The following is a 26,267-nucleotide window of genomic DNA, read 5'->3' as shown; positions in this document are numbered from 1 at the left end:
ATCCGTTTGGATTTTACCTTTGTACATGGTGTTAGCTGGGGGTCTGAGTTTGCTTTTTTGTAAGTGGCTAACCAGTTGTGCCAACACCATTTGTTGAATAGGCTTTCCTTGCTCCATTTAGGATTTCTTGCTCCTTTATCAAAAACTAGGTGTTATATGTTTGAGAAACCTTCGCTGAGTACTCAAGCCTATTCCACTGATCTGAGGGTCTGTCTTTATTCCAATACCATGCTGTTTTTATAACTATTGCTTTGTAATACAGCTTAAAATTGGGGAAAGTAATGCCTCCCATATTCCTTTTCCCAAGGAGTGCTTTAGCTATTCGAGGTTGTTTATTGTTCCAAGTGAATTTCAAAAGTGTTTGATCCACTTCTTTGAAGAATGTCATGGGTATCTTTAGAGGAATCGCATTAAATCTGTACAATGCTTTTGGAAGTATTGCCATTTTAATTATGTTGATCCTGCCAATCCATGAGCAAGGTATGTGTTTCCATTTCCTCGTGTCCTCTCTTATTTCTTGGAGCATTTTTTTTTTATAGATTTCTTTGTATAGATCCTTCACATCTTTAGTCAGGTTGACCCCAAGATATTTGAGTTTGTGTGGCACTAATGTGAATGGGATTGTTCTCTTAATGTCCATTTCTTCCCTATATTATTAGTGTATAAAAAGGCCATTGATTTTTGTGTGTTAATTTTGTAGCCTGCCACCTTGCTGTATGAATCTATTATTTCTAGAAGCTTTTTGGTAGAGTCTTTAGGGTTTTCTAAATAGAGTATCATGTCATCTGCAAACAGTGAGTGCGTGACTTCTTCCTTTTCTATCTGGATTCCCTTGATATCTTTTTCTTGCCTAATCACTATAGCCAGTAATACCAGTACTATGTTGAATAGGAGTGTTGAGAGAGGACAGCCTTGTCTTGTACCAGAATTTGGAGGGAAGGATTTTAGTTTATCTCCATTGAGGATAATATTTGCCACTGACTTCTAGTAGATGGCTTTAACTATATTGAGAAAGGTTCCTTTAATTCCTATCTTGCTGAGAGTTTTTATCAAGAATGGGTGTTGAACCTTATCAAATGCTTTTTCTGCATCTATTGATATGACCATGTGATTTTTATTTTTCTTGTTGTTTATGTTGTGTATTATATTGATAGATTCACGGATATTGCTCTGTAATTTCTTTTTTGGCAGCATCTCTATCTGGTTTTGGTATTAAGGTGATGTTGGCTTCATAAAAGCTCTTTGGAAGTGTTCCTGTTTTTTCAATTTCATAAAAGAGCCTGGACAGGATTGGTAGTAGTTCCTCTTGAAAGGTTTGAAAGAATTCATTCGTGAATCCATCAGGGCCTGGGCTTTTGTTTTTGGGCAAATTTTTGATTACGGTTTTAATTTCCTCAATAGTGATGGGGGTGTTTAGATATGCTACATCTTCTTTATTCAACCGTGGAAGGTTATATGAGTTCAAACATTTATCCATTTCGTCCAGGTTCTCATATTTAGTGGCATAGTTTCTCAAAGTATTCTCTGAATATCCTTTGAATCTCTGCAGTATCTGTAGTGATCTCCCCCTTTCCATTTCTAATATGCGTTATCAAGTTTCTCTCTCTCTTTTGCTTTGTGAGTTTTGCCAATGGTCTATCAATTTTGTTTATTTTTTCAAAGAACCAACTTCTGCTTTCGTTGATATTTCGGATTGTTTTTTGGGTTTCCATTTAATTGATTTCTGCTCTCAGCTTTGTTATTTCCTTCTGTATCCCTATTTTTAGTTTCTTTTGTTGATCATTTTCTAATTCTATAAGCTGCGTCATTAACCTATTCATATATGCTCCTTCTTCCTTTCTGATGTGTGGTTGCAAAGCTATAAATTTTCCTCTCAGTACCACTTTTGCTGTATCCCATAGGTTCTCATAGTTTGTATTTTCATTGTCGTTTGTTTCCAGGAAATTTTTTATTTCTTCTTTGATTTCATCTTGGACCCACTGGCTGATAAGTAGTAGGCTGTTTAATTTCCAGGTGTTAAATTTTTTCTTCTGTGTCCCTTTGTAGTTCACATCTAACTTCAGAGCTTTGTGGTCAGTGAAGGTAGCCTGCAAAATTTCTATCTTTTTGATTTTATGGAGGTATGTTTTATGTGCCAGCACATGGTCTATCCTGGAGAATGACCCATTATGTTGGAAAAGAATGTGTATCCAGGTTTCTGAGGATGGAGTGTGTATATATATATATATATATATATATATATATATATATATATATATATATATATATATATATATACACTAGGCCTCTTTCTTCCATTTCTCTTTTCAGGTCTAGTATATTTTTGTTGGGTTTCCATTGGTTGACCTATCAAGTGTTGACAAGCCTGTGTTGAGGTCTCCCACAATTGTTGTGTTATTATTGATATCCTTCTTCAGATTTGTCAACAATTGTATTAAATACTTTGCTGGTCCCTCATTGGGTGCATATATGTTTAGGAGAGTAATTTTTTCCTACTGTAAAAATCCCTTGATTAGTACATAATATCCATCTTTGTCCCTTACAACTTTTCTGAGTATAAAGTTTGTGTCATCTGATATTAGTATGGCCACCTCCCACTTTTTTAAGGGTGTTATTTGCTTGAATTATTTTCCTTCAGCCTTTGATTTTGAGTCTATGTTTATTCTCACTATTCAGGTATGTTTCTTGTAGGCAGCAGAAGGATGGCTTCAGTTTTTTGATTCATTTTGCCACTCTGTGCCTCTTAACGGGTGCATTTAGTCCATTGACATTGAGAGAAAGAATTGTCATGGGATTTATTGCCATCTTTGTGTAGAAGTTTGGTGTGTTTTTTGTTCTGTCTTGTCTTTAGAATATATCTTTCAGTTTTTCTTTTAAGGCTGGTTTTGAGTCTGTAAAGTTTTTGAGCTGTTGTTTATCTGTGAATCCATGTATACTTCCTTCAAACCTGAAAGTGAGTTTTGCTGGGTGCAGTATTCTTCGTGAAGCATTTATTTCATTGAGTTTTGTCACTATATCCCACCACTGCCTTCTGGCCTTGAATGTTTCTGGTCACAGGTCTGCTGTAAATTTCAAGGATGCTCCCTGGAATGTAATTTCCCTTTTTGATCTTGCTGCTTGCAGTATTCTATCTCTATCTGTGGGATTCATCATTGTGACTAGCATGTGTCTTGCAGTGTTTCTCCTGGGGTCTTTTTTTGGTGGTACTCTTCAGGCATGCAGGATTTGGTCACATGTTTTCTTTAGCTCTGGTAGTTTCTCTGTGATGATGTTCTTGACTATTGATTCTTCCTGGAGATTTTCTTCTTGGGTCTCTGGGACTCCAATGATTCTAAAGTTGTTTATGTTCAGCTTATCAAAGACTTCTATTTTCATTCGCTCATATTCTTTGAGTAACTTTTCCATTGTCTGATCCTTTGATTTAAGGCTTTTTTCCAATCTCTTCTGCTGTGTATATTTGTTATGCATCTCATCTTCCAGCGCACTAATTCTATCCTCAGCTGCTTTTAACCTGTTGGAAAGCTCATCCATTATGTTTTTCAATTTGTCTACTGAGTTTTTCAGACCTGTTATTTGACCTGATATTTCAGTTTGGAGTTTTTTGATTTCTATCTTCATGTTCTTTTGATTTGTATTAATGTTCTGATTTATACTTTCTTTGAGTTCTGTGAGCAACCTCCATATTTCTTCTCTAAACTCAATTTCTGAAAGACTGCTTAGGTGGTTGGGGATTGTTGGGTCATCAGAGTTTCCATCATCATTCTTTATGGCTGAAGTTGGTCTGCATAGTTTCCCCATTGTCATGCTTATGCTGTGGGTTTTTCTATGTGTTGTGGTGGTATTCATTGGCTAGGTGGATTGTGCGGCTGCGCTCCTCTGCTTCTACCCCTTATAGGTGGGCGTAAGGGGGCCAGCAGAGTCAGCTTTATCCACAACTCCAGCCCAGAAACACTCACCTCAGCTGAGGCAAGCCGTCAGGGAATGAACGCCAGAGAAGATCAAAGTTCGCAGGTTGAAGCAAGCTGGGGGAGGCCCCAAAATGTCTGCCAAGCCTAAGGGGCCCAGCAGTCAGCTTTATCCACAACTCGGCCGGGAAACACTCACCTCAGCTGAGGCAAGCCGTCAGGGGATGAATGCCAGAGAAGATCAAAGTTCCCAGGTTGAAGCAAGCCTGGGGAAGCCCCAAAATGTCTGCTGAGCTTAAGGGGCCCAGCAGTCTCTCTCTATTTTGTTTTACTTGCATTTCTTTCATGCACTCTCTCACTCATGCTTTTCCCTATACTATAATTTCTCTGTATTTACTTATCATCATTTTTTCATATTCTACCCTGTATTACTAGGTGCTTCATATTTAATATTTTTCTACAAAGATGCTCAGGAAGGTTCTGACTCAGAGCCCTTGATTTTTGTAGGTACTTATGAAAGAATGCACTTGAGCCAGGAAAATATCCTTAAATGCCAGTTATTGACCCTGATATTGGAATTTACTAAGAGAAAGGTCTATTTCAGATTTTTCTTTTTCACTCACATGACTCTATGCTTAAAAATTATTCCTAGGAATCAGAGCAATAGCACAGCAGTAGGGTCTTTGCCTTGCATGTGGCTGACCTGGACATACCCAGATTCAATGCCCAGCATCCCATATGCTCCCCCGCACCTGCCAAGAGCAATTTCTAAGTGCAGAGCCAAGAGTAACCCCTGAGTACTCTGGGTGTAGCCCAAAAACTAAAAAGGAAAAAATATTCTTAAATCTCTGTTCATTCAAGACTATGAGATTAACTAGGACTACTATCATTTCACACATCAGATTAATCCAGAAACAGGAATGATTTATAAAGCATTGCTAATTCTAATTAAAATAAAGTAAAAATTGATTTCATATTGAAGGTTATGTAAAGAGGAACCTTAATATCGAATAGGAACTAAAAAGGAGATAAGAATTTAGAGCGGGATGAGTGACTGTTGAGCAGTGATACAACAAGGTGATATTTGCATGTGTTTAAATATATAGCATGTTTTGGGACACTGAGATTCATGTTATCTCAATTTCCTAATTGTCTCATAATCTAGAAGTAAAAATATAACACAAAAGAGAACAATAAAATTGAGAGTAAGAAAATATTGTAGGCATTTTTCATCACCTATTCATTAATGTAAGTTTAAAATTTCAAAGTCTGCTAAACACAGCAAAGGAAAAAATGAGCAAATGAAGCAGTAGATTCTGCAGCAGTCATGATTTTTTTTATTTCTTTCTGTTCCAACCCTTTTGATGTAAAATAAAATTCATTCAACAAATTTGTTATACATTTTATAAAAAAATTTAACCCAACTGAAAATGATAGTAATTTATTTGATAGACAAGAGTGACTATGATTTGGTTGCTAAAAAAAGATTGCATTTGTGCTCATGTTCTGTGTTCATTTATAAATCAAAAATCCAATCAGAATGCTGAAAAAGGAGCTTGCATATCTGTTGAGAAAATCAAGACTACACTGAACATTCAATTCTTATCTTTAATTTACCATCTTTTAGTAGAGTTCCAGGTGAAAGAATTTGCTATCATGTAATAAACTAAAATAATAATTACTGAAGCAAATCTTCAATGTTTTATAAAACTCTATTATATGTTTTTCTGTTATTAGGGACAAACAAAGGAAAATAACCTATACTCCTCTGAGTTCTTCAGAGTTGGGCAAAGAAAGCGGTGGAAGAGAAACTTAAAAGCATGTTGATTATTTAGTGATGTAAATATATAGGTATATATAAGCTCAGTGTTAAAGACCCATCAAGAAAAAAAAACAGACACTTTACTGAAAAATACAAAGCCTTAAAAAAAAAAAAAAGAAAAGAAAGAAAAGCCTAACTCAATTGATTCCTATTAAATTACAAACAATAGAACTTAAGATATTTGCATTCCACAAGAGTTATTCACCAGCTAAGCAGAAATTTGAGTGATAGGACCTCTATAGAATAAGACTAGAATGGAAAGAACTGATTTCCTCAAAACAGTCAAAAAATGTATCCCTGGGGGGTTAGAGAAATAGTACAGTAAGGCACTTCTCTTGCATTTGGCTGACCTGTGTGTGATCACCAGCATCAAAAATGGTCCACTGAGCACTGCCAGAAGTGATTTCTGAGTACTGAACCAGGAGTAACTCCTGAACACTACTAGGTTTGTCCACAAAACAGAAACAAACAAAAAGTAGTCCATTCCAATGCTGAAGAAAATCCATCCAAATATTCAGAATCCTACAGTAAAATATTATTCTTGCTTTCTAGAAGAAAGTTTCAGAGATTTTTGTTTGTTTGTTTGTTTGTTTGTTTTTGAGCCACACCTGGTGATGCTCAGGAGTCACTCCTGTTTTTGCACTCAGAAATCACTCCTGGTTTGGAGAGCCTGCCAGGGGATCAAACTGCTGTCCGTCCTAGGTCGGCCACACGCATGACAAACACCCTACTACTGCACCACCACTCTGTTCCCCAGCTTCAGAGATTTTTATTTTTCAAGACTCTCTGTACAAATCCTGTGTAAGGCTCCAAGGTATCCAAGAATCTAATTTTTTTCCTTCAAATTTTCCAAATGATGTTATAGAGCCAGATCTTTCACTGTTCTTTATAACCACTTACATAGCCTATCAGGAATAGAAGTTCATTGAACTAACAAAAAAACATGCAGGTGAATATGACTTACAGCTCCAAGTCTTCTTCATTAAAGAGGGTCTATGACATTAAATGTGGGAAAAATTAGTGATAAACAGTACAATCTAGTGATAAACATTTCTCGTCATCCCCAAAGCCAACCTAATTGATAGCATGGGTAGATGATAGTGGGAGTAGGGAAAATGCAGAATGTCTCTGTGTGGGACAAAGACTCTCCAGATGAATGCTAAAGACCAGCCAAGAGTTGTGGCCATGAAGCAGTTCAAAAATGATTACCACAGGGTAAAGTAGGATCTTTGCAGAAGACATAATTGAATAGCCATGCACTTTTATAAAATTTAAACAAATTATGTTATCCAGATGCTATTAATGTAATATAAGCAGAAAATCATATCCCTGCATCTAGCTATATTTTTGCATGTGTTAGAGATTCAAGCTGCTGTTCTAGCCTGAGCTTCCCCATAGCATCACTATTCTGGAGTTTTAGAACCATATGAATAGAAAATGCAAAAGGTTAATATATCTTAAAAGATGAGCCTCAAATCTCAGGTTTATTTTTAAAATTATTTATTTGTACATGTATATGACTACTCCTTTCTTTCCTGACATTTGCCTTACTTAAGCTTTTATGTTCAAGATAACTGTTCTTTGTCAAGGATATTGTGTGGGTTTTTAATAAAACTGATCTCGTGTTATCTTGGCCTTCTTGATTGTGGCTGACTGGTTCAATTTCTTTTTCAGGTGTAATAAAAATATATTATCACAAATATTACAAAATTAATACTCTGGTCTCCAGTGGCTTTCACTGGATGTGATGAGTGCATGTGGGAGGGGTTGAGGGACACAAAATATACTCAGTCTAGACAATGGCATATCATGACTCTCCCCAACAAAATCATGTTTAAACACTTATACGGTAGGCAGAATTTAGGCATTAGTCAAAAAAAATGTTAGAAAACAGTATATTCAAAGCCACATTGTTTTATATACAGCTGCCACTTTGTATAGTATTGTAATACTGAACTATAAAACAAAATAAATTGAGGAAACATTTTCCATTTAAAAATGAAATTACTACTTGGGAATTCTTCTACTACCCATAAGTGTATCTGCCTTGTTAGTCTCTAGTTTTCTTATTATCTACACAATTATCATTTACTTTCAAGCCTTCTGTAAGTAAAATAATGCAAGTAGTATTTTATTTCTACTTTTTCCATCAAAATATTATTTCTCTAGAAATAATTGTACTATTTCACAGACATAAGGGCCTAATGACTGCTTACAGTTAACTATTAAGCCATTTTTCTGATAAGCAGTGACCCATGTTAATATATCTAAAATATCTACCATTTAATTAGATGACTGTGAAACATTTGTAACTGAGTACCCAGAAAAAACAATAAGGTATCTATCTGGTCAGTGTTAAGTAGATTCTTCCTTCACTATCTTTGTTAAGTTTTCTCTTTCTATAAAAGGACCAGTAATAACCAGAAGGTAACCATCATGAATGTTTTAGGCCTGAAGGTATGCTGAGATAACCTCTGGCAAATTCTTGGATGATCTGGGTTGAACAATATTCTAATGACTGGAAACAGGTGTTCTGCAAAAAAGAAAGCCATGAGTAGCTTAGAAGCAGAAGATGCATTGCCCCAAGAGGAAGAAACTAAAGCAGATAGTAAAGAGAAACTGGTAGTGCAAAGCAGAATACGTACAAAATATAAAGAAGATTCAAAAACCTAAGAAAAGCTGCCTTTTAGACACCAAGTTTTCTGTACCAAAGCAACTTAAGTGCCCTAACCTTTTTTTATGTCTACATAAACTTTGATCTCATTCCCTTTTATCCTTCAGAAATCTTAGTTTAAAAGAGATAATTTTTCAGAGTTGCTCTTATGCACAAATACTTCAGGGATAAGGTCTCCCTATATTTAGGCCACTGCTTTTTCTTTTTATTTCTCCCATATTTTGCTGGGCCTATGCAAACAATTGCCACTCACACACCTTTTTTACTGTATTTCTTTAATTCTTATCCTTATTTTAAAAAAAGGATCATTTTTGTTCATATTATAACCTGTCAATGGTAACCAAAGCCATTAGCTACAACTGGATAATATAGGGCTCAAATGGGAGATATTGTTAATTGGGCAGTGAAAAAGAAAAAATAAAAGTTAAGAGTAAAGTCATTAGAAAATGGTTGTCCTGTAACAAATCATCCAGAGATTCAGTGGTTTCAAAATAACTATTAATTATTGCTATGTCTAAGGACCGACTATATAGTCCTTTAAGTTTTGTCTATGTACATTGTGTCTGCAATCAATTATAGAGGAACATTCCTCTATAAGGTATCTCAATTTTCAACTAGCTACTCTCAGTTTATGCCCAAATGCAATAGTTATACCTTCCCAGGATAGTGGAACAGCCCAGAAGGCCTCAAAGTTTATAATCAGATAGCACATATATTTTATTTCTGTCATTAAGAAGTCTATTTATGGTACCATACTAGAATCAAAAGGTAAGGAGGCACAGGTTATAACCTTTTATGGAAAAAGCTTGAAATTTAAATTTCATAGGGCTTTTGGGCATCGAGAGAGCTGGAAGCTAGTCTAACAACACAGTTTTTCTGCAGAAAATTGAGCTCTCTCTCTCTCTCAGCAAAAAATTTAAAATACTTTTGTATAGTTGACAAAACTCTGGAGCTGTAACCAGATTTGGTTATAGTTAGCAATTTAAGGAGTGTGGGTTTTTGTTTATATTTGTCAGTAACCCAGAAAATAAATAAGATCAGGCACACTTCAAAGATAAAGTGTATGGTACAATTGACAGGAAGTGAAGCCGAGCATGCACTGCTCTCACACCGATCTTCATACTGAGTTGTGCACCTAGTGCTTTTATAAATTTGGAGGATTAGAATTTTAAAGATTAAAATTTATTTTCTCAACGCAGTCTAGGAACCTTGACTTTTCATAGGTTGTCCAGGTAATTATGATTTGGGTAGTCTATGAACCATTCTTTAAGAAATATTTTAGGGGCCAGAGAGATAGCATGGAGGTAAGGTATTTGCCTTGCATGCAGAAGGTTGGTGGTTCGAATCTGGCATCCCATATGGTCCACTGAACCTGCCAGGAGCGATTCCTGAGCATAGAGCCAGGAGGAACCGCTGAGCACTGTCGGGCGTGACCAAAACACACACACACACACATACACACACACACACACACACACACACACACACACACACACACACACACAGAAAAAATATTTTAAAGTAAGCAAGGATTGATACTACAGCGGCAAACACAGGACAGACCCCAGTTAGAATCCCAGCATCCCATATGGTTCCCCAAGCCTGCCAGGAGTGATTTGAGTGCAGAGCCATGAGCAACCCCTGGGCAACACTGGGTGTGACCCAAAAACCAAAAATCAAAATAAATAAAAAGACATTCATCTCAAATACTTTGGTAAGTTTGAACTTTGAAGTACCATGATGATAATTAATTGGCTCTTTGACCTCGACCCTTGATGATAAGATATTCCTGAAGACTTCCCTTCATTTTAAGATATACAGTGATAACTTGCTAATCATTAGAGCCTTCCTTGGAAATTTCCATAGATCTAGGCTTCAGGATAATCTACTAAATAAGGTATAGCAATGATTCAATTGGATTTGAACTATATTGAACTATTATAACCTTCATAAAGGTCCTCTATAGACCTGAGAAAATCCTCTCCACCCTTTCTGTGCTTTACATCAATTCTACATAATCTCAAATTAAAAATACATTTTAAATTAAAATAAATAAATATTTTATTTATTTGGTGGCTAGGGGAATTAATATAGCAAGTGAGGTATCTGGGTTTCATTACCTGGGTTCAATTCCCAGCGCTACATATAGTTTGCCAAGCATCTCCAAAAAAACATCTCTGAGTCCAGAATCAAAAGTAAGTCCTCAGCATAGCTGAAGGAAAAAAAATTAAAAAACAAAACCTTTTAAAAAAATTTTATATTTCTTTTTATCTCCCCAATTTTTTTGTCATTTATTTAGTTCTTTTTTACTCTTACAACTTTATAAAGCAGTATTATTTTTTTCAACTTCTAGTTGAGGAAACAGATTTCATTTTTAAATTAATCCATAAATGTCAAAATCAGAAATGAATTTATGAAAAAGAACAAATCAGTTGCTTTAACCTAAATATAGAGCTTTGAATTTTTCTCATATGTACAATCTAATAGCTGTATTTAGTGCTCACCAGATGTCGGTCACTTTAAAAAAATAACTATGGTTATCAATATAAACATCACTATTGCTGTAATCATCTCAGGTCTGAATGAATAGAATAAACTCATTCAGTACAGTTCTGAGTTCCTTGCTGGGTTTTAGGGAACTTGCGTGCCAGCACCTAGACTTAGTAATATTGAGTTCTTTGAAATTGTGCCAATCTTTACTCTGCATGAAAAATTAAAAATAAGCTGCTCAGCACTTCCCTTCATGCTTCTAATGTCTACCTTGTTTATGCTGCAATTGAAGAGAGATTAATTTATGCTAATTCTACACAACATGCTAAGCCCCATTTATCACAAGTTTCCATTCCTCAGCAAAACACACACAAATGCACCTAAGTGTTGGACAAATTTTGATACACAGTGGCTGTTTTGCAGAGCAATAATAGGCTCGTTTATATTCAGTCTTAGATGAGCCCGCAGAAGCCACCCAGGAAACAAAGATCAATGATGTCCAATCCTTTGCTGTTGCTTTCTGTTTCCCGGCTCTGAGAGTAACTGAGAGCCAAAGGGCATATTTGGGGAGGGAGATGTCCCAAGGAGGAATAACACAAGCTCTTGAACTCAGGATACAGAAGCTTGGGGTCCCAAATGATATATTGATTGCATAATAGTGTTAATGTTGCTTGCTTAGCAATGATGATTTGAATAGAAATAATTTAGAACTGAACAGTTGAGTTATGATGGGAGAAGAGAGAAAATGGGGAAGTGTGTGTGTGTGTGTGTGTGTGTGTGTGTGTGTGTGTGTGTGTGTGTGAGAGAGAGAGAGAGAGAAAGAGAGAGAGAGAGAGAGCTTTCTATAAGTGAAAGACTAGTCAAAGCAATTTCTTTTTATTTCAAATACCAGTTTTTCAAACATATTTGGCAGTTGCCTGGTTGCCCCCACAGATGATCTGCTTATTATTTAAGAATATGCAGCTTGAAATAAGTGTAGCTAAGAAAGCTGACCTCTCTCTCATTGTCCTATCTCAGTCTTCTCTCTTGGCCTCCATTTGTTCCCTGTCAAATTAAGGGTTTGTACTATAAGATTATCTTTCAAATATCTTCCTATTATTATTCCTTTAGTGTGATAATGGTATTGTGATGATAATGGAGAGAGAAAGGAGAGCATGGGAAGGTACAAATCTTATCATTAGAGTTACAAATGAAATTTTGATAGCTGACATTTGATTCAAAATAATACAGTACAGTGGTTGGCAGTAAGGGGTTGCAGGGGAACAACAAAATACTGCTGTTTATGGAGTGAGGGTTGTGGAAGGCTGATGGTGATACTTGAGACTTTTTCTCTATATTCCTCATATGCATTTCACACATTAATTGATATATGCATATGACATATCAAAAAATGCATGTCACATTGAACTTTGCATGTTTTTGCCATCAAATTGGAGTGTGTGATCCATAGTCTTACTTGTTTATTTTAAAATTGAGTGAAGAATATCCAGTTTTTAGGTCATACAAGGTCTTTGAAATCATGAATTCTGAACTTGGAGCATGTCAGGATAGACATACACACTTTTCATCAGCTGTCCATGGCCCATTGTCTGTATTATGTGTCCCATAAACAATATAAAAACCCAACTTTCACTTGGCAAAAATAAAACAGGTTCCATCCATTTTAAGACGTTAATATTTTAACTGTATATTTATTCATTTATTCTAAATTCTGTCTCAGCAATATCATTTTTGTTTTCTGATTTCTCTTGTTGAAATTAGCTTATAATTGGATATCAAGAAAACATAGTATGTGTTAAATTCAAGTCTAGCTCTTTATTTAGAAATTCAAAGTACTTTGGGAGAATGTAACCAAAAACAACTCAGCATCTACTGGCAACCACTGCAGATGCCTTCTGCTCCAAAGAACCAGTTATTATTATTATTATTATTATTATTATTAGTAGTAGTAGTAGTAGTAGTAGTAGTAGTAGTAGTAGTAGTAATATTGGCCAATAATGTCCATTACATACCAAAGTTTTCTTTCCCTGGCGGCTTCCCACCAATTGAATTCAGAATTAAAGATTTGTGAATTTGGGTTCAATGGCTTTGTTAGTGTCTGTAAACTAAAGAAACTTGGTTTCTCATTTTAGGCTGAAAGCTAAATTTATTTGGGTAATCCTCCTGTGGTGGAACCACAGCTCCCTATTCTCAGGCGCACAGACAACTCACATCATAGCTCAAGTGTTATTTGATTCAGAGAGAAAAGAGCCACATGGGTTCTTAACTTCTGTGCCTTCTAACAATCCATTCTCCTAAAACTATTCAGATTAGTGTGAAAGAATTTCTACCAAAAATAGCAAGCAAATGGAATATGTTTGTCAATGAATAATTGGGTAGAATGTGTAATCTTATATAACCCAGTCAGATTGAAGCAACTCAGTCTTTCACTTTCTTTGAGAGGTGCATTCTTGAACACCCTATACCTGGGGTGTGTGGGATACATAATTTTGCTAGTTTGGACTCATCACAGAGAAAATCCACTAAAAATGATGTGGAAAGGTCACCAGCAACTCTAGCTAAGGTACGAGGCTTTGCTTAAATTGCTAGGCAGTAAAGGTCAGCATCCAGTCTTCTAGAGGAAAACACATGCCTTGTATTTTATGCTTCAACTATTCTGTGTGTGAAAATGTCAGTTTTCCAGGGGGTGGAAATTAATTGCTGACAAAGTCATTAAAGGGCTACAGGTTTGGCCCTGAAATGGAAGAAGGTTCAAAGGGGAGAGGTGTTCCCCAAAGCTCCATTCTAAGGGTAACTCAGGGAAGCAGAGTCTCGTTTGGCTTGAGAAAAATGACTGTGTCTGAGAGGCTGGCCAGCATAGAAGTCAGGGCTTTGAGAGATCTGGGGAGACAACACCAGATTATGCCTACTCTCCATTCCCGTGTACAAAAGCTATCAGCTCGCTCCATTGCTTCCTCATTCCTCTCTATCCTGACAGCCTCTGGGATAGGAATGAGCAGGACTGAATAATTCATGAAATATATTTCTGCTGGTGTTTATTTTTCTACTGGTTATCTGTATTACCTGGTACAAAACACTTGCATTTATAATATTAGAAAGCTTAAGTATATTATGGTACATATTGATTTAAAATATTAAGAGTAGCAGTGGCAATCAAAGTGAATTACAGAAGTCATTAGAGGTAAATCTCCAGTGCTCATGGAGGCCTCACCTGACTTGAGTCAAACCTGTCTCAAGACTGCTTCCTTCTTTTTTTCTCATTGAAGGCTCTTCCTGGTAAAGGAGCTTCGGATTCCTCATCAGTAAATGGTGGGAGTGACTCCACCAAGCCTTCTGCCTCTAGCATGTGGGATTTAAAAATCATTCCATTGCACCTCTTGAATGGTTTTTAAAATGTCCCACTGCACTTCTTGAATAGGAAAGTTGGAACATACCAAGGGCTCTAACAGGCTCAAATTTAACCACACTGAAGCTGTGTGATGTGTGATGTGTGAACACTGTGTTGTCCACTAGAACTCTAGAAATAGTATATTTTTGAATATGGGAACCTCTCATGGAATCTCTTGTACCTCACTCTTGGCTCACCCTATCCTTTACCTGTGCTCTTTCCTAGCTCCTCTGGTGGACCTCAATCCCACTCATAGTGGCTCTGCCATGTTAATGCTCCTTTCTGTGGTGTTTGTGGGTCTGGCAGTGTTTGTCATCTACAAGTTCAAAAGGTAAGTGTTTATCCATCCATCCCTGTTTCCCATCCACTTTCTCCCTGACAGGTTCAGAAGTATGCATCGCTGTGAAATCTGTCTCCCACACAGACCAGTGATGGTTTCTATTAATGTTTTAGGAAAATCCCGGGGATTAATGTTTATGCCCAGATGCAGAATGAGAAAGATCGAGAGATGGTCAGTCGAGTCAGTCACCCTGAAAACAGGCCCCATATCCCTCAGACTGAACTCAGGAGGCCTGGCCAGCTGATAGATGAGAAGGTGGAGTCACAGCTCATAGGTAAATGATTCCCAGTAGCCTCCAGTTCTTTGGCCCAAGTAGTCAATGGCTGAAACTCTCTCTAACCTTTTCCTGGCTTGATATAACCACTTCCTTCTGCTCTAACAATCCTTAGAGAAATAGCTAAGACACCTCCTACCTTGCTTTCTTCCATTAGAATGAGGAGGGATGGGGAACCCTTCTTGTTCCTCCTGGGTGTATTATTGCTTGTTTTATAAAAATTCCCATCAAAACATTGGGTTTTTAAAATGAGAGCAAATTGGGGTCAGAATAATAGCACAGTGGTAAGGCATTTGCCTTGCATGTGGCCAACCTGGGACAGACCTGAGTTGAATCCCTGGCATCCTATATGGTTCCAAACCACCCAGGAGTGGACTTCTGTGTGTGGACCAGGAGTAACCCTTGAGCACTGCCAGGTGTGACCCAAATAAACAAAAATAATAAATAAATAAATAAATAAATAAATAAATAAATAAATAAATAAATAAATAAATAAATAAATAAATATGAGAGCAAATAACCAAATGCAAGAAGGACCAGAAACCAGACCTGAAATCCCAGAGGTCACTTCAAGGTTTGAAGAACAGAGTATGCAATGAATAGAGCAGGAATTAGTAGCACCTGGAGATCACTCTAAGGTGTGCCAACTGTTTCAGAGAGCAAAGGCCTCTTGGAAGCATGAGTGACTACTCGACGTCCCTGGTAATTTTTTTCTTTTAATCAGGCAATAATATAAAACCTGTCCCCCAAGTGAAGCCTGAAATGTTGCCAACAATAAGACATTCACATCCACACAGTTTGTAGAACCTCCTAGGAGAGAAGCTTCCTGAGATAATTCACAAGAATTATTGACAGGAAATCCTTCCATTTGGACCTCACCTTTTCCCTTTTTCCCCTATTCCCTAGCAGAAATCTTCAAATGGAATTCCTGAGAGTTCCATGGAACTCTCTGCCTATGATGTAAGCATGGAAATCTAGCAGGTAGATACAGAATTTGAGGCAAAACTGCAAAATTCCATTCTTTATTGCAAAAGGAATTTTTCCAGAAACTTAGATATATCCATGGAGTCACCATTATTTATCTATTTTTGGCCTTAGTTTTTCCTGTCTGTTGGCACCAGAGTTGGAGCTGTAAACATTCCCTTTAGATCTTGCATTACTGACTATAATGAATAAATGTTTATATAACTATTTGTGCTTCAATCTAATGAAATTAGTGCCCAACTGCCTCAAGATTGTTTGTTAAGATATTTATTGTTTTTTTTGGGGGGAAAAGATGAGTTCCTAAATGGAAATGTACCCCTCTCTTTAAATAGAGATGGGAAGATTCTGTGGTTGTATTAAGGAGAAATTTAAATGCAATGACTAGCTGGTGTCAGAGGTAATAACAACTGTAGTCACATGTGGTGCCCAATTTTAGTGATGCACTCCTTTTTATTGGGTGAGACAAGGTGATAAATGTGTAATTGCTTGGGTTAAAAAAAGAAGAAAGGCTTTTCTGCTTTGAGTTCAGAGAAACATTTGCCCTGTCTGTTCACTTTCAATGTCTCTAAGTGCATTTTTTGGGTCATTTGGTTTTTAATCCCATTTCCACGGGGTCTGAAGCACAGCCACTGTTTACTTTATTCAAGTCACAATCCCTCCTTCACCAGGACCATCTCGCTGCCCATTGCAAAGTCTCTGACACCTTTCCATTTCCAGTGTCATTAAATGAGTAAGTGTTACACGTTTTCTCTTAGGAGAGTAGCTTTACCCTCCCCTCCCTCCCCTTCTACTCAACCTGGTGACTCATCTCTCCGATTGCAAAGAGCAAGACACGCCACTCCACCTGCAACGCCAAAACGGGGATCTGCTGGGGCACAATTTGCAATTTAAGGAAAAGCCTCAAAGGCTCCATCCAGGACACCTGCTGATCAGGAAAGAATTTCGCTCTTGTCAAGTGCATCATCATTCATGACCACTAACTTTATGTTTCTTTTTCTTTCCTCTGTTGTTCTGTTTCCTATTTTGCCAGGAAGTATTTCCATAGTTGCTGAGAATCAAAGCACAAAAGAAATCCCTACCTATGTAAATGTTTGAATGGAGGACGCCAGTAAAAACAAACAAAAAATAAAATAAAATAAAAACAGACAAAATTCAAACAAACAAAAACAAACAAAACACTCACTGCATCGGGACTTTTTAATTCTTCAGACACAGACAACAAGGGTTTTTAGCTTTAAGCCTGTGCATGTGGACAATACCTTGAGAACATTGGAGGGGCAGTGTCCAGGTGCTCTATTTTAATGGAAAACACTCCCCTCTCTCTTTCTTCCTTTCTCTTTTTTCTGATCGGTCCTGTTTGTAGACAATTCATAACATAGAAGCCAAGAAAACCTGCATGTGTTTTTGGAAATATTCTTGGCTCTGAAGTTAACAGGTATTTTAGCACTCCAGGCTGATGGGTGGATTAGCTACTCTAGCCTTTTTCCTAAAACACAGAAACATGCACAAGAGTTTTCAACCCCTGTGCTGTTTCTCTCTTTCACCTCCGTTATTGTCATTTTCCTTCCTAAATTATATTTGATAGCTCTATTGACCAGCAGTGGCCATAGGCTGATTTTTTTCTATGAGGCCCCAGGGACAATGAAATGCATTGCATTTCCATGTATGCAGACAAAATAGGGAAGGAAGGAGGGAGAACAGGAGGAGGCAGTCATGTCAGAAGCAGAACTCGGTTCTTGGTCACCATTTCTGTATTGACTTCTTCCTTTTGGAACTTTCCCTGTTGCACTGTTAGGTAGAGATCAAAATCCTCCATCGTCTGGCCTTCCTATAATTTGCTCTCCATGTGTGGTCATGATCTGTTGATGTCTTTGTATCTCTTCCTTCCAAGCCCCAAGTTGTCCTTCAAACTGCTCCTACCCAGACTTATTGCTAGATTCTGAACTTTTAACTATGATGTTCCCTAACTATTGGCCTTGTCTCTACCAATCCTGTCCCTGACTTCACTACCACCCCGCAAGTTTCTGATAAAGTCAATTTTGTACACTCCCAAGCATGCCAACTTCTATACACACTGACCAAGCTGCATCCTCTCCTGTGAGGGTCAGCCTCATAAATCCTTCATCTCTTCCTATAGAAAGTGCCCCTTCCAATACCCTTGCCTTTTCCCACCTGGAAACATAATATGTGTGAAAGAGTTGATAAATGCAAAACAATTCAAATTTATGCTCGTGTACACTGGAGAAAAAAAGCATACAGATAAAACATGGTATTCTTACATTTTAACAAATCTTGTATAGTCAAATTCTAGAAGATTCTTGTATGAAATGTTTTGAACATGTTCCTATGCTACAGGCTAATTTTTCTCTTGTGATGGTTGCTTTTATGGCATTTCATCTTGCCCAGAAGAGTAAAATTATTTGTAAAATAAAACTGATTTTTAAACAGAAGAAGCAACAGGTTAATGAATTTCATGTCAAGGTATATGAGAATATATGGAAGTCTTGTTTTGCATTAGAATGGATTTGATTAGGTAAAATGATCCCAATCATTTCATATGGGTACTGGCTGGCATCTTCATATCAGAATATCAGCAGAGGAAAAAATTATGAAACTTAAAAGGGGAGACATTTGCTGACAAACTCGGATTTTCTCAATGCATAAAGAAATGCCAGTTTTCCCAGGTCATACATAAAATCAGGAAACAACACATTCAGGGAAAGTTTTGGGAATGTTATGGACTAGATAAGTCTTCGATTTTAGTGTGGGTGTCAGAAGTTTTGAAAGGCCACTGAGACAGCTTTGTTTCCTTTATTGGTTGCATCCCCAAACCACCCAACAGTATAAGAGGCCCTGTGGGAAAAGTGGGTAACCTAAAGTTCCTAATGACCCCTGCCTTTTGGTAGCTCAGATAGTGAATAGATAATAGCAAAGTTCTAGTCAGAAATGAATCAAGCAGATGACTTTATGGGTGAGGATGTCCAGTATGAATCTGGGAAATGAATTCCACCTGAGACAGTCATCTATTTGTAGAGCTCAATGAGTCCCTGATGGCCCAGGCTTCCTTATCTCATAGGAAACATCCCCATTGATTCTCTTCAGTTGAACTCCCGAGATATAATCTGGAAGACAAAGTGTTTGGAAACCCAAAAAGGCTTGCTCAAAACAGCACAGAGAGTCCTCAGAGTTGCAGTTCAGTTCATTTTAGATTGGAAAATTATAAGGAGGAAAATAACACTCTATCTAGTACAGTGCCTTGCCTAGAATGAGAGTAGTTCAGGTATTCCTTAAAGGAATAAATCTATGAATGCATGAAGTCACATGAAAAAAATGAAGCAGGCATGGGGGGTTATAGATCAAATTATAGATGGACTTGAAATCCAGGCATATTGGTAAGTGTCCAAAGATGACCAACTCCAGTTCAGCATTTCCAGTTTCCTCCAGTTCCTCTCTGTAAAACTTCCCTCATTAGGAAGTTATTATTAACTTCATCATTAGGATGTTATTGAGACAAAGGATTGCTCAGGGCTGTTCTTATGGTATTCTTGCTGCTTAGTTTTCAAAGAATGGCTTTTGGACTAGCAGAATGGAATCTCCTTTGACTTGATAGAAATGCAAATTTGAAGTCCCAATTCTAAACCAATTGAATTAGAAATCCAAGGAACAGGTCCAATCTGTTTTTTTAAATCCTCTTGGTGATTTTGATGTATGCTAGTTTGGGAGCCTCTGTTTTAGGACATTCCAACACAGTTCCAATTATAAGGCATTAATCAGAGCCTACAAATTGGAGGGACCCAAGTGCCTACCTACTTAATAGCAGCAGGTACAAATACAAAGAAGTTTGGAGGAGCTTAAGGTCAGAGGATTGGGTGGGGAGGAATTGGATGTAAAAAGGTCAGATTCCAAGCAAACTAGAAATCTGATCCTGCCTATACTTTCCCAAATCCCTGAAAGCCAAGTGCACTCTACCATGCACTGCCCAACTCCTTTGCCTTATTCCTAATTGGATTCCTAGTCCAAACTACAGAGAATTGCTTTGGCTATTTTCAGAAGTTCCAAACAGCAACTTTGAGAGCAGTGGGGTGCTTGGCAGCTGTTCTGTGTTTCCCAGGATTCCAACTGAGCATTGAAATCCCTCATTTGCCAACTTATTTTTATAGGAAGCCAATTTAAAACAACAACAAAAAAAAAGTTTTCTTATAGTATCGGAACTACTTCTAATTTTCAAATGACTTTTTTGATGTATTTTTTGTTAAATACTCTGTAGTGTAATGTATAATTGCTATTGTTTATTGCTTTTACAATCATATTTATTAAACAGAAAATGTCTATAAGGTTTTTGTTTCAAGGTGTTGTTTTTTGGTCCTCAAATCTAGTGTTTAATCTCCAGGTCAAAGTGAGGTACAAATAGAATTTGTGTGTAAGAATATGGAATCTAAAAAGCTCCAGACTTGGCTTTTTATTGTTGTTCCTTTTTACTTTGAATTTGTTGTTTTTGTTTTGTTGACATTATAGAATATATTCAATTTTCTGAATTCTATATTTCTTCTGTTATATTGCTACTTTATTTCATGACTTTAATTTAAACATTATTCCAAGTGACATACTTCAGAATAAGTAATGTGTTCATTGTTATTAGATTATAATTAGAAATCATGAATATGGAAGAACCCAATTCAGTTTGTTTCTAAGCTTCAAATCATGAAGGATGGAACCTACAGGTAGTGAATGGAAACTGGGAAAGCAATGAAGGTTTGAGAGTGTGAACAAGGCTTTGAGCCTGGAATCAAAAGAAACATCCACTGCACTCTGCCCTCTATGGCCTCAAGCCATGCAAAACCAATATGCAAAACCTTCAATGTCAGCAAGCAAGGAATATGAAGGGAAAGGAGTCCTCTCTACTCTGGAATTGATCTTAGGGATCATTGCCCAAGACTCCCTTAATAGCTGATATTAAGTACTAGAGGTGTGGACTGAATTCAGAACTCTGCTTGGTCAGTTCTCTTCTTGACAACATTGTGTCCTAACTATTGGACTAATGTACTTGTGCAGATACAAAACCCTCCTTAACCTTCCCATATACCATCTGAGCACAGAATGTTACCTCCTCCATAGTATAGTGTAGTTAGCACGGAAAGGAAATCTTTTTTTTTTAACATAGTTTTTATTTTGATCATAGTGGCTTACATATTGTTGACAATAATATTTTAGGTACATATTTACATAAAATCAGGGGGGATTCCCATCACCGGTTTGTCTTCCCTACTCCTCCGTTTTTGTCCTACCTTCCATATCCTCTTCCCTCACCCCCAGGGCTGCTAGAATATGTGGTCCCCTCTGTACCTATCCTATTACTTCGTAGTCTTACACCTGTTTGGTCCTGATGCCTCCTTTATTTCCCCCTCCAATTGGGGGGCAGGACTATCTATTGATTTTGTTTGCAGATGAACCTCAGGCAGATTCTCTACCATTGAGCTTGGAAATTCATTTGTTATTTAAAAGATATTTAATCTTTAGCCTTTCCTTTCCCATAGGCAAAATCACCCTTGTCTTCTTTTTTGTTGGAGGTGTGTGTGTGTGTGTGTGTGTGTGTGTGTGTGTGTGTAGGGTAGTGCTCTCAGCTAAAGGGACATTTCACTCCTGATTTTCTCAGGGGATCCTAAAGGAGGCTGCATGCAAGGCAAACACCCACTCCCTTACTATCACTCTGTTCCATAGTTGGTTAAAGGCCAGCGCTCTTATACTTTTCCCCTATAGTCACAGTTTACTTTCTGTGTCAACTAAGGCACAAGTGAACAACAACAACAACAAAATTATTCCAAGAGCTTTCAAACATGGGAATACATACAGGGATGTTGTATTTCAAGTAAAGAAACCAAGAAGTCAAACAAAGGAAGAAGCAAGGAAGAGACTGAGACATGGATCAGTAGGCAGCTTTAATTATTAGTGCAGAAAACCCGAGGCCTTGAAACTGAAGCGAACCTATGGATTATGTAACTGACCCTGAAATGGGAGCCCAGGGACTGTGCTCACAACTGTGGATGCTGCCCAAGCAGAGCAGAGGGGGAGAGAGAGCACACTTTTTCCTTGCTCTGATGGTTCTACTGTCACAGCATGCTCTAACTAACTTTCTGGGTCCTTGAGAAACCAGAAAATCAGTGCAAGTAGCCCCAACAAAAATCTTTGGTTCTATATAGCACCTTTACTTGCTATCTGCAAGTAAAGACAGGTAATTCTTTTTTTTTTTTTAGAGTGCAGCCATTGTCTAGGTCTCTCTCCTTCCTATAAACAGAGACTAGAGTTGTGTCCTTACCTCGTTGGGACTCTGGTTCTGATTTTGAGGTTCTGGAGCCTGCCTCTGTATTTGTCTTTTGTCCCACTTGCTCTTTGTTCTTTGGTGTTTGTATTCTCCAACCTTGCATATATAAGGACTGATGCATCACTTCTGCATGCTTGTGAGGGACCTTACAGAGGAAGATGCTCATCCAGTGCCCATCATTATGCATAACTTACTTTCTTTCTGAGCTATTCAGCTGCCTCACTAGATTCTCCCCAAAAAGGTGAGATTTAAAATGAACAATTGCATTAACTAAGATTACTTGCACTCCTCTTCTCATACCATTGCACTATCTCCATTCAAGGCTTTCCACTGACTCGACATAGTCAAAAGTCATTTGAAAGTGAAGCCAAGAAAATATGTCACCAAATAAGAAGTGGAGTAGGAGAGAAATATGGAGTGGACCCGAGTCCAGGAAGGGGTTGGTACAGAGCTTTTTCTATTCCAAAGCCCTCCAATTTTGCCCAAATCCTGAGCATTTAGTATGTAGTATTATCTACTCTCCTGATCTTGAACATACTTTCTTTTAAGTAAAACACATTTAAAGTATGGCATTTTGTTTGTGTTTAGCTATTTCTCATTGAACTCAATCTACAATAATTTACGGGAAGATCTTTCATTACTCTCCTTCAGCCTCCACATAAATGGCCATTAGGGGGCACTAGATAAATGTTTGCTGAAACTTGAGATTTTCAGTTTAGTGTTGTGAGTCCATTTGATTTAGCAAAGATCTCTGAGGTGTCATTTAGGGTCCGACTCCCCTTACCCTTCTTGCACCTCTAATTACATTTTCAATTGGTGTTTGTCAAGAATCAACACATCCTTGCCCTTCTCATTTACCACTCAAGCTGCTGCATTCCAGGAGCTATTCTTAGACATTAAATTAAGTGAAATAATTGCAGTTTTGAAACAAGGGAAAATGCTAGCTAGAAAATAGCATTAAAAAAAGTCTAAGTTTGGTTTCTAAATATGTATGTATTTTGTTTCCCTCATGCCCTGGATGTGAAAATTATTTTTCAAAATGTATGTTAGCCAAATGCTTTCTGAATGTTGGAATTCCCTGCTAGGGCCAAAGGGACATCTGTGAAGACATGGCTGTTACAATTTTTATGTCACGCACATGAAATGGGATCTTAGATCTGTCTATCTTACACAGATTCATGTGTGGTGAAGACTGAAGTGATGCTAGTACAATTGTGATCTGCCTTCAGAGTATATATTCCAATCAAAGAAGCAGTTGATAAGATTTATATACATTTATATACAAATATGCATAAAATACACATATGGCAATTTAAAAATATAAATGTAAAAAATATCATGGAGCAGAGTAACTAAGAATGGGGATAAAGAGGAGGAGTTAATCACTCATTTCTTTGAGATCTGAAGACAGAAAAGAAATTAGCTTCCTAAGACACTGGCATTTGTCCCAAAGTGTTCAAAGTCAATCTTAAGACAATCTCTAGAAGAAAACAAATTTTGGGACCTCAATCACAGTAAAAATATTTGAGTTTAAGAAAAAATTATTCTCACAATTCTCATGCACAAGAATTGCCTAGGGAAATATATATGTATATAGTATACATATATATTTTTTTCTCAGTACTACTATGATGTGACAAATGTATTGCTAAAAATCACTATGCAAAATGATTTTGTAAAATCCACCAGGCTTAGAAATAAATAGGGCCTGGAAAAAAATCCCCACATTTTCTTATATGTCAGAACAAGGTGTAATGATATGTCAGTGCTACACACAAAACAAGATTCAAACCTATCTTAGTTCATTTATCGAATGCAAGGTGACTTATAAACAACATTTATTTCTTTCTTTAGTGGAGGCTGAAAAGTTTAAGAGCAAGGACAATTCATTGTACCTATTTTGTGAGTCAAAGATAACCTTCCACTGGATGCTTCATTTTAGAAGTACAAAGGTATTTATTTGGAATCCTTTTTATAAAGAGACTGATATTCTTTTAGGTTTGTTTGTTTGTTTATAAGTCACACTTAGTGGTGACCAAGGCTTACTCTTAGTTCATTCAGGAACCACTTCTGGCAAGATTTAGAGGACCATATGGGATGCCAGAAATCAAATCCAGGTTGGCCATATGCAAGGCATGCACTGTACTACTCTTGCTCAAGCCCCACGACTGTTATCCATAAGGATAAGCCTTCATGATATATCTTTCCAAAAACACCATCTCTTAATATCATCAACTGTTATTCCATTTTAAACAGAAAAAATTTAGAGAGAATATGAACATTCAGATCCTAGTAAAACTCAATTAAAATAGTAGCATAGAGCCAGAGCAATAAATAGTACAGCTACCTTGCACCGATAGACCAAATTGAATCCCTAGCACTCCAAATGGTCCTCCAAACCTTCATAAATGAGCCCTGAGAACTGTTGAGTGTGGCCAAACAAAAAGGGAAAAAATGCACAGACACGTGATAGATGCCGGTAAGGTAAATGGGACCCCATAGCACTAAGAAGTTAGAGCGCTATTACTTTTCTGCTTGGCCTGCATTGCCTTGCTTGTGGTTTGCCCAGCGAAATCAGGATGTGTGAAAGTCTGTACAAACTACACTACACAGATACGCTAGACATGTGATCTCTACCAACACGTTAACAGATTACACCTGAAATCCACTTGAGACTTGAATGTTTGAAGCACCGTGGTTCTCTGGCTGAGGTGACAATATATTCTTTGCAGGAAAGGTAAGTTATTTATGACTGAGAAACCACCTGGGTAACTCAGTTTTGCTGCCTATTCTCACCATAAAGAATTTCAGAAGCCAAAAAATTTTATTTAAAAGACATGGAGAAAAGAAATGCCTTCAAGAGAGAGTCCAGGCTTTTCTGGAGAGTGAGAGGACAGGAAAAGATTTACAGACCAAAATACAGGGTGATGGACAATACAGAGGTGCATTGACCCTGAATGGAATGTTTGCACTGATTTTTGTAAAGCTAGTTTTATAGTCTTTCCATTGTCTTCTGCGAGAGCTTTCTGTGCAGATTAGATTCCACTGCTAGGTTGTTGACAATGGAGGCCTTAGATTTCAGGTGGTTTTCCATAGGCTTTATCAAGGCATTTTGTTCCAGCCTGGGCCTTTGTACTGGCCTACTCAGTTGAGCTGGGGGCTGGCCACAGAAACTCTTTCATACCGTATTTTCCAGCATATAAGACGACCCCCTAATTTTGCAGTTAAAACATAGGTTTAGGCCTATATTCGCTGTATCAGACAGAACGTTCCTGTGCTGCAACTGTATGTACCACATACACAATCACAATAAGCAAAGATTCAAAGGTTATACTGTAATAGACTTCCTCTCTGACTCTGGCCAAACTGAACAGGCTTTTTACAGTGTAGATTCGGGTCCAAAATATTGTCTAATTTTCATGCATAAAAAGCCTGCTTGGATTGGCTGAGTTAGAGAGGCAGTCCGAAGCCTGGCAGTGATTGGTGCAGGATGGAGTTGGAAAATTCATTTTGTGGCAATATTGAGACAATTTTCATTTAGCAGCATATTGAAACATTTTTCGGGATATACTCAGCGTATAAGACGACCCCCGATTTTCGGTTGACTTTTTTTGTTTCAAAAGTTGTCTTATACGCCAGAAAATACGGTATATATGTATATTTGCCTTCTGAAGTCTCTTTGCCAAAGCACACACGCCACATGTCTGCCTGCCTGTTTTCTTGTTCCACACTTTGAAATGATCTAATCTTTGCTTGTAAAGTGCATCCACAAGCACACAACTTGTGAACAATTGCCCACAAATCATTGTGAATTGGTGCAAGAAGAGTTATCTAAAATTGTGTTGAAAATTGTGCCACTCAGTGGAGTGTGTTGCTTGGAACATCCAGCTCAGGGAAGGCAGCCAATAGATATCGAAGGTATGTGTCTTTTCGCGTTTTTTGAGTCTCACCAACAATGTGGTGCATCAAAAGAACCCTCAAAATTTGCATTATTGCAATCTCTTCCCTAATATATTCATCACATTCTCAAAAAAATAAGTTTAAGGTGAATAGCAAAACTTTTATTGATAT

General features: G+C 37.4%; 1 protein-coding gene across 5 annotated transcripts in view; it reads left to right on the top strand.

Annotated features, from left to right (window-relative positions):
* The window catches only part of SORCS1 (sortilin related VPS10 domain containing receptor 1), a 656,026-nt gene extending 635,813 nt beyond the window's left edge, over positions 1 to 20,213 (top strand). Inside the window, exons 25-27 of one of the 5 annotated variants that reach the window (XM_049790574.1) lie at positions 14,505 to 14,610; positions 14,733 to 14,893; positions 19,928 to 20,213. In XM_049790574.1, coding sequence (XP_049646531.1) covers positions 14,505 to 14,610; positions 14,733 to 14,893; positions 19,928 to 20,007 — 347 coding nt within the window. In that variant the 3' untranslated portion in view covers positions 20,008 to 20,213. Of the gene's footprint in view, positions 1 to 14,504; positions 14,611 to 14,732; positions 14,894 to 16,632; positions 18,562 to 19,927 lie in introns of those variants that run through there. The other 4 variants (XM_049790570.1, XM_049790571.1, XM_049790573.1 and 1 more) reach the window with 4 other exon arrangements.
* The last annotated feature ends 6,054 nt before the right edge of the window (positions 20,214 to 26,267 follow it).

Source organism: Suncus etruscus, chromosome 17, assembly GCF_024139225.1.
Source record: "Suncus etruscus isolate mSunEtr1 chromosome 17, mSunEtr1.pri.cur, whole genome shotgun sequence".
In the NCBI taxonomy this organism is placed as follows: Eukaryota; Metazoa; Chordata; class Mammalia; order Eulipotyphla; family Soricidae; genus Suncus; species Suncus etruscus.
Note: the sequence above shows the minus strand (reverse complement) of the source record. Positions and strands in the feature narration are given on the sequence as shown.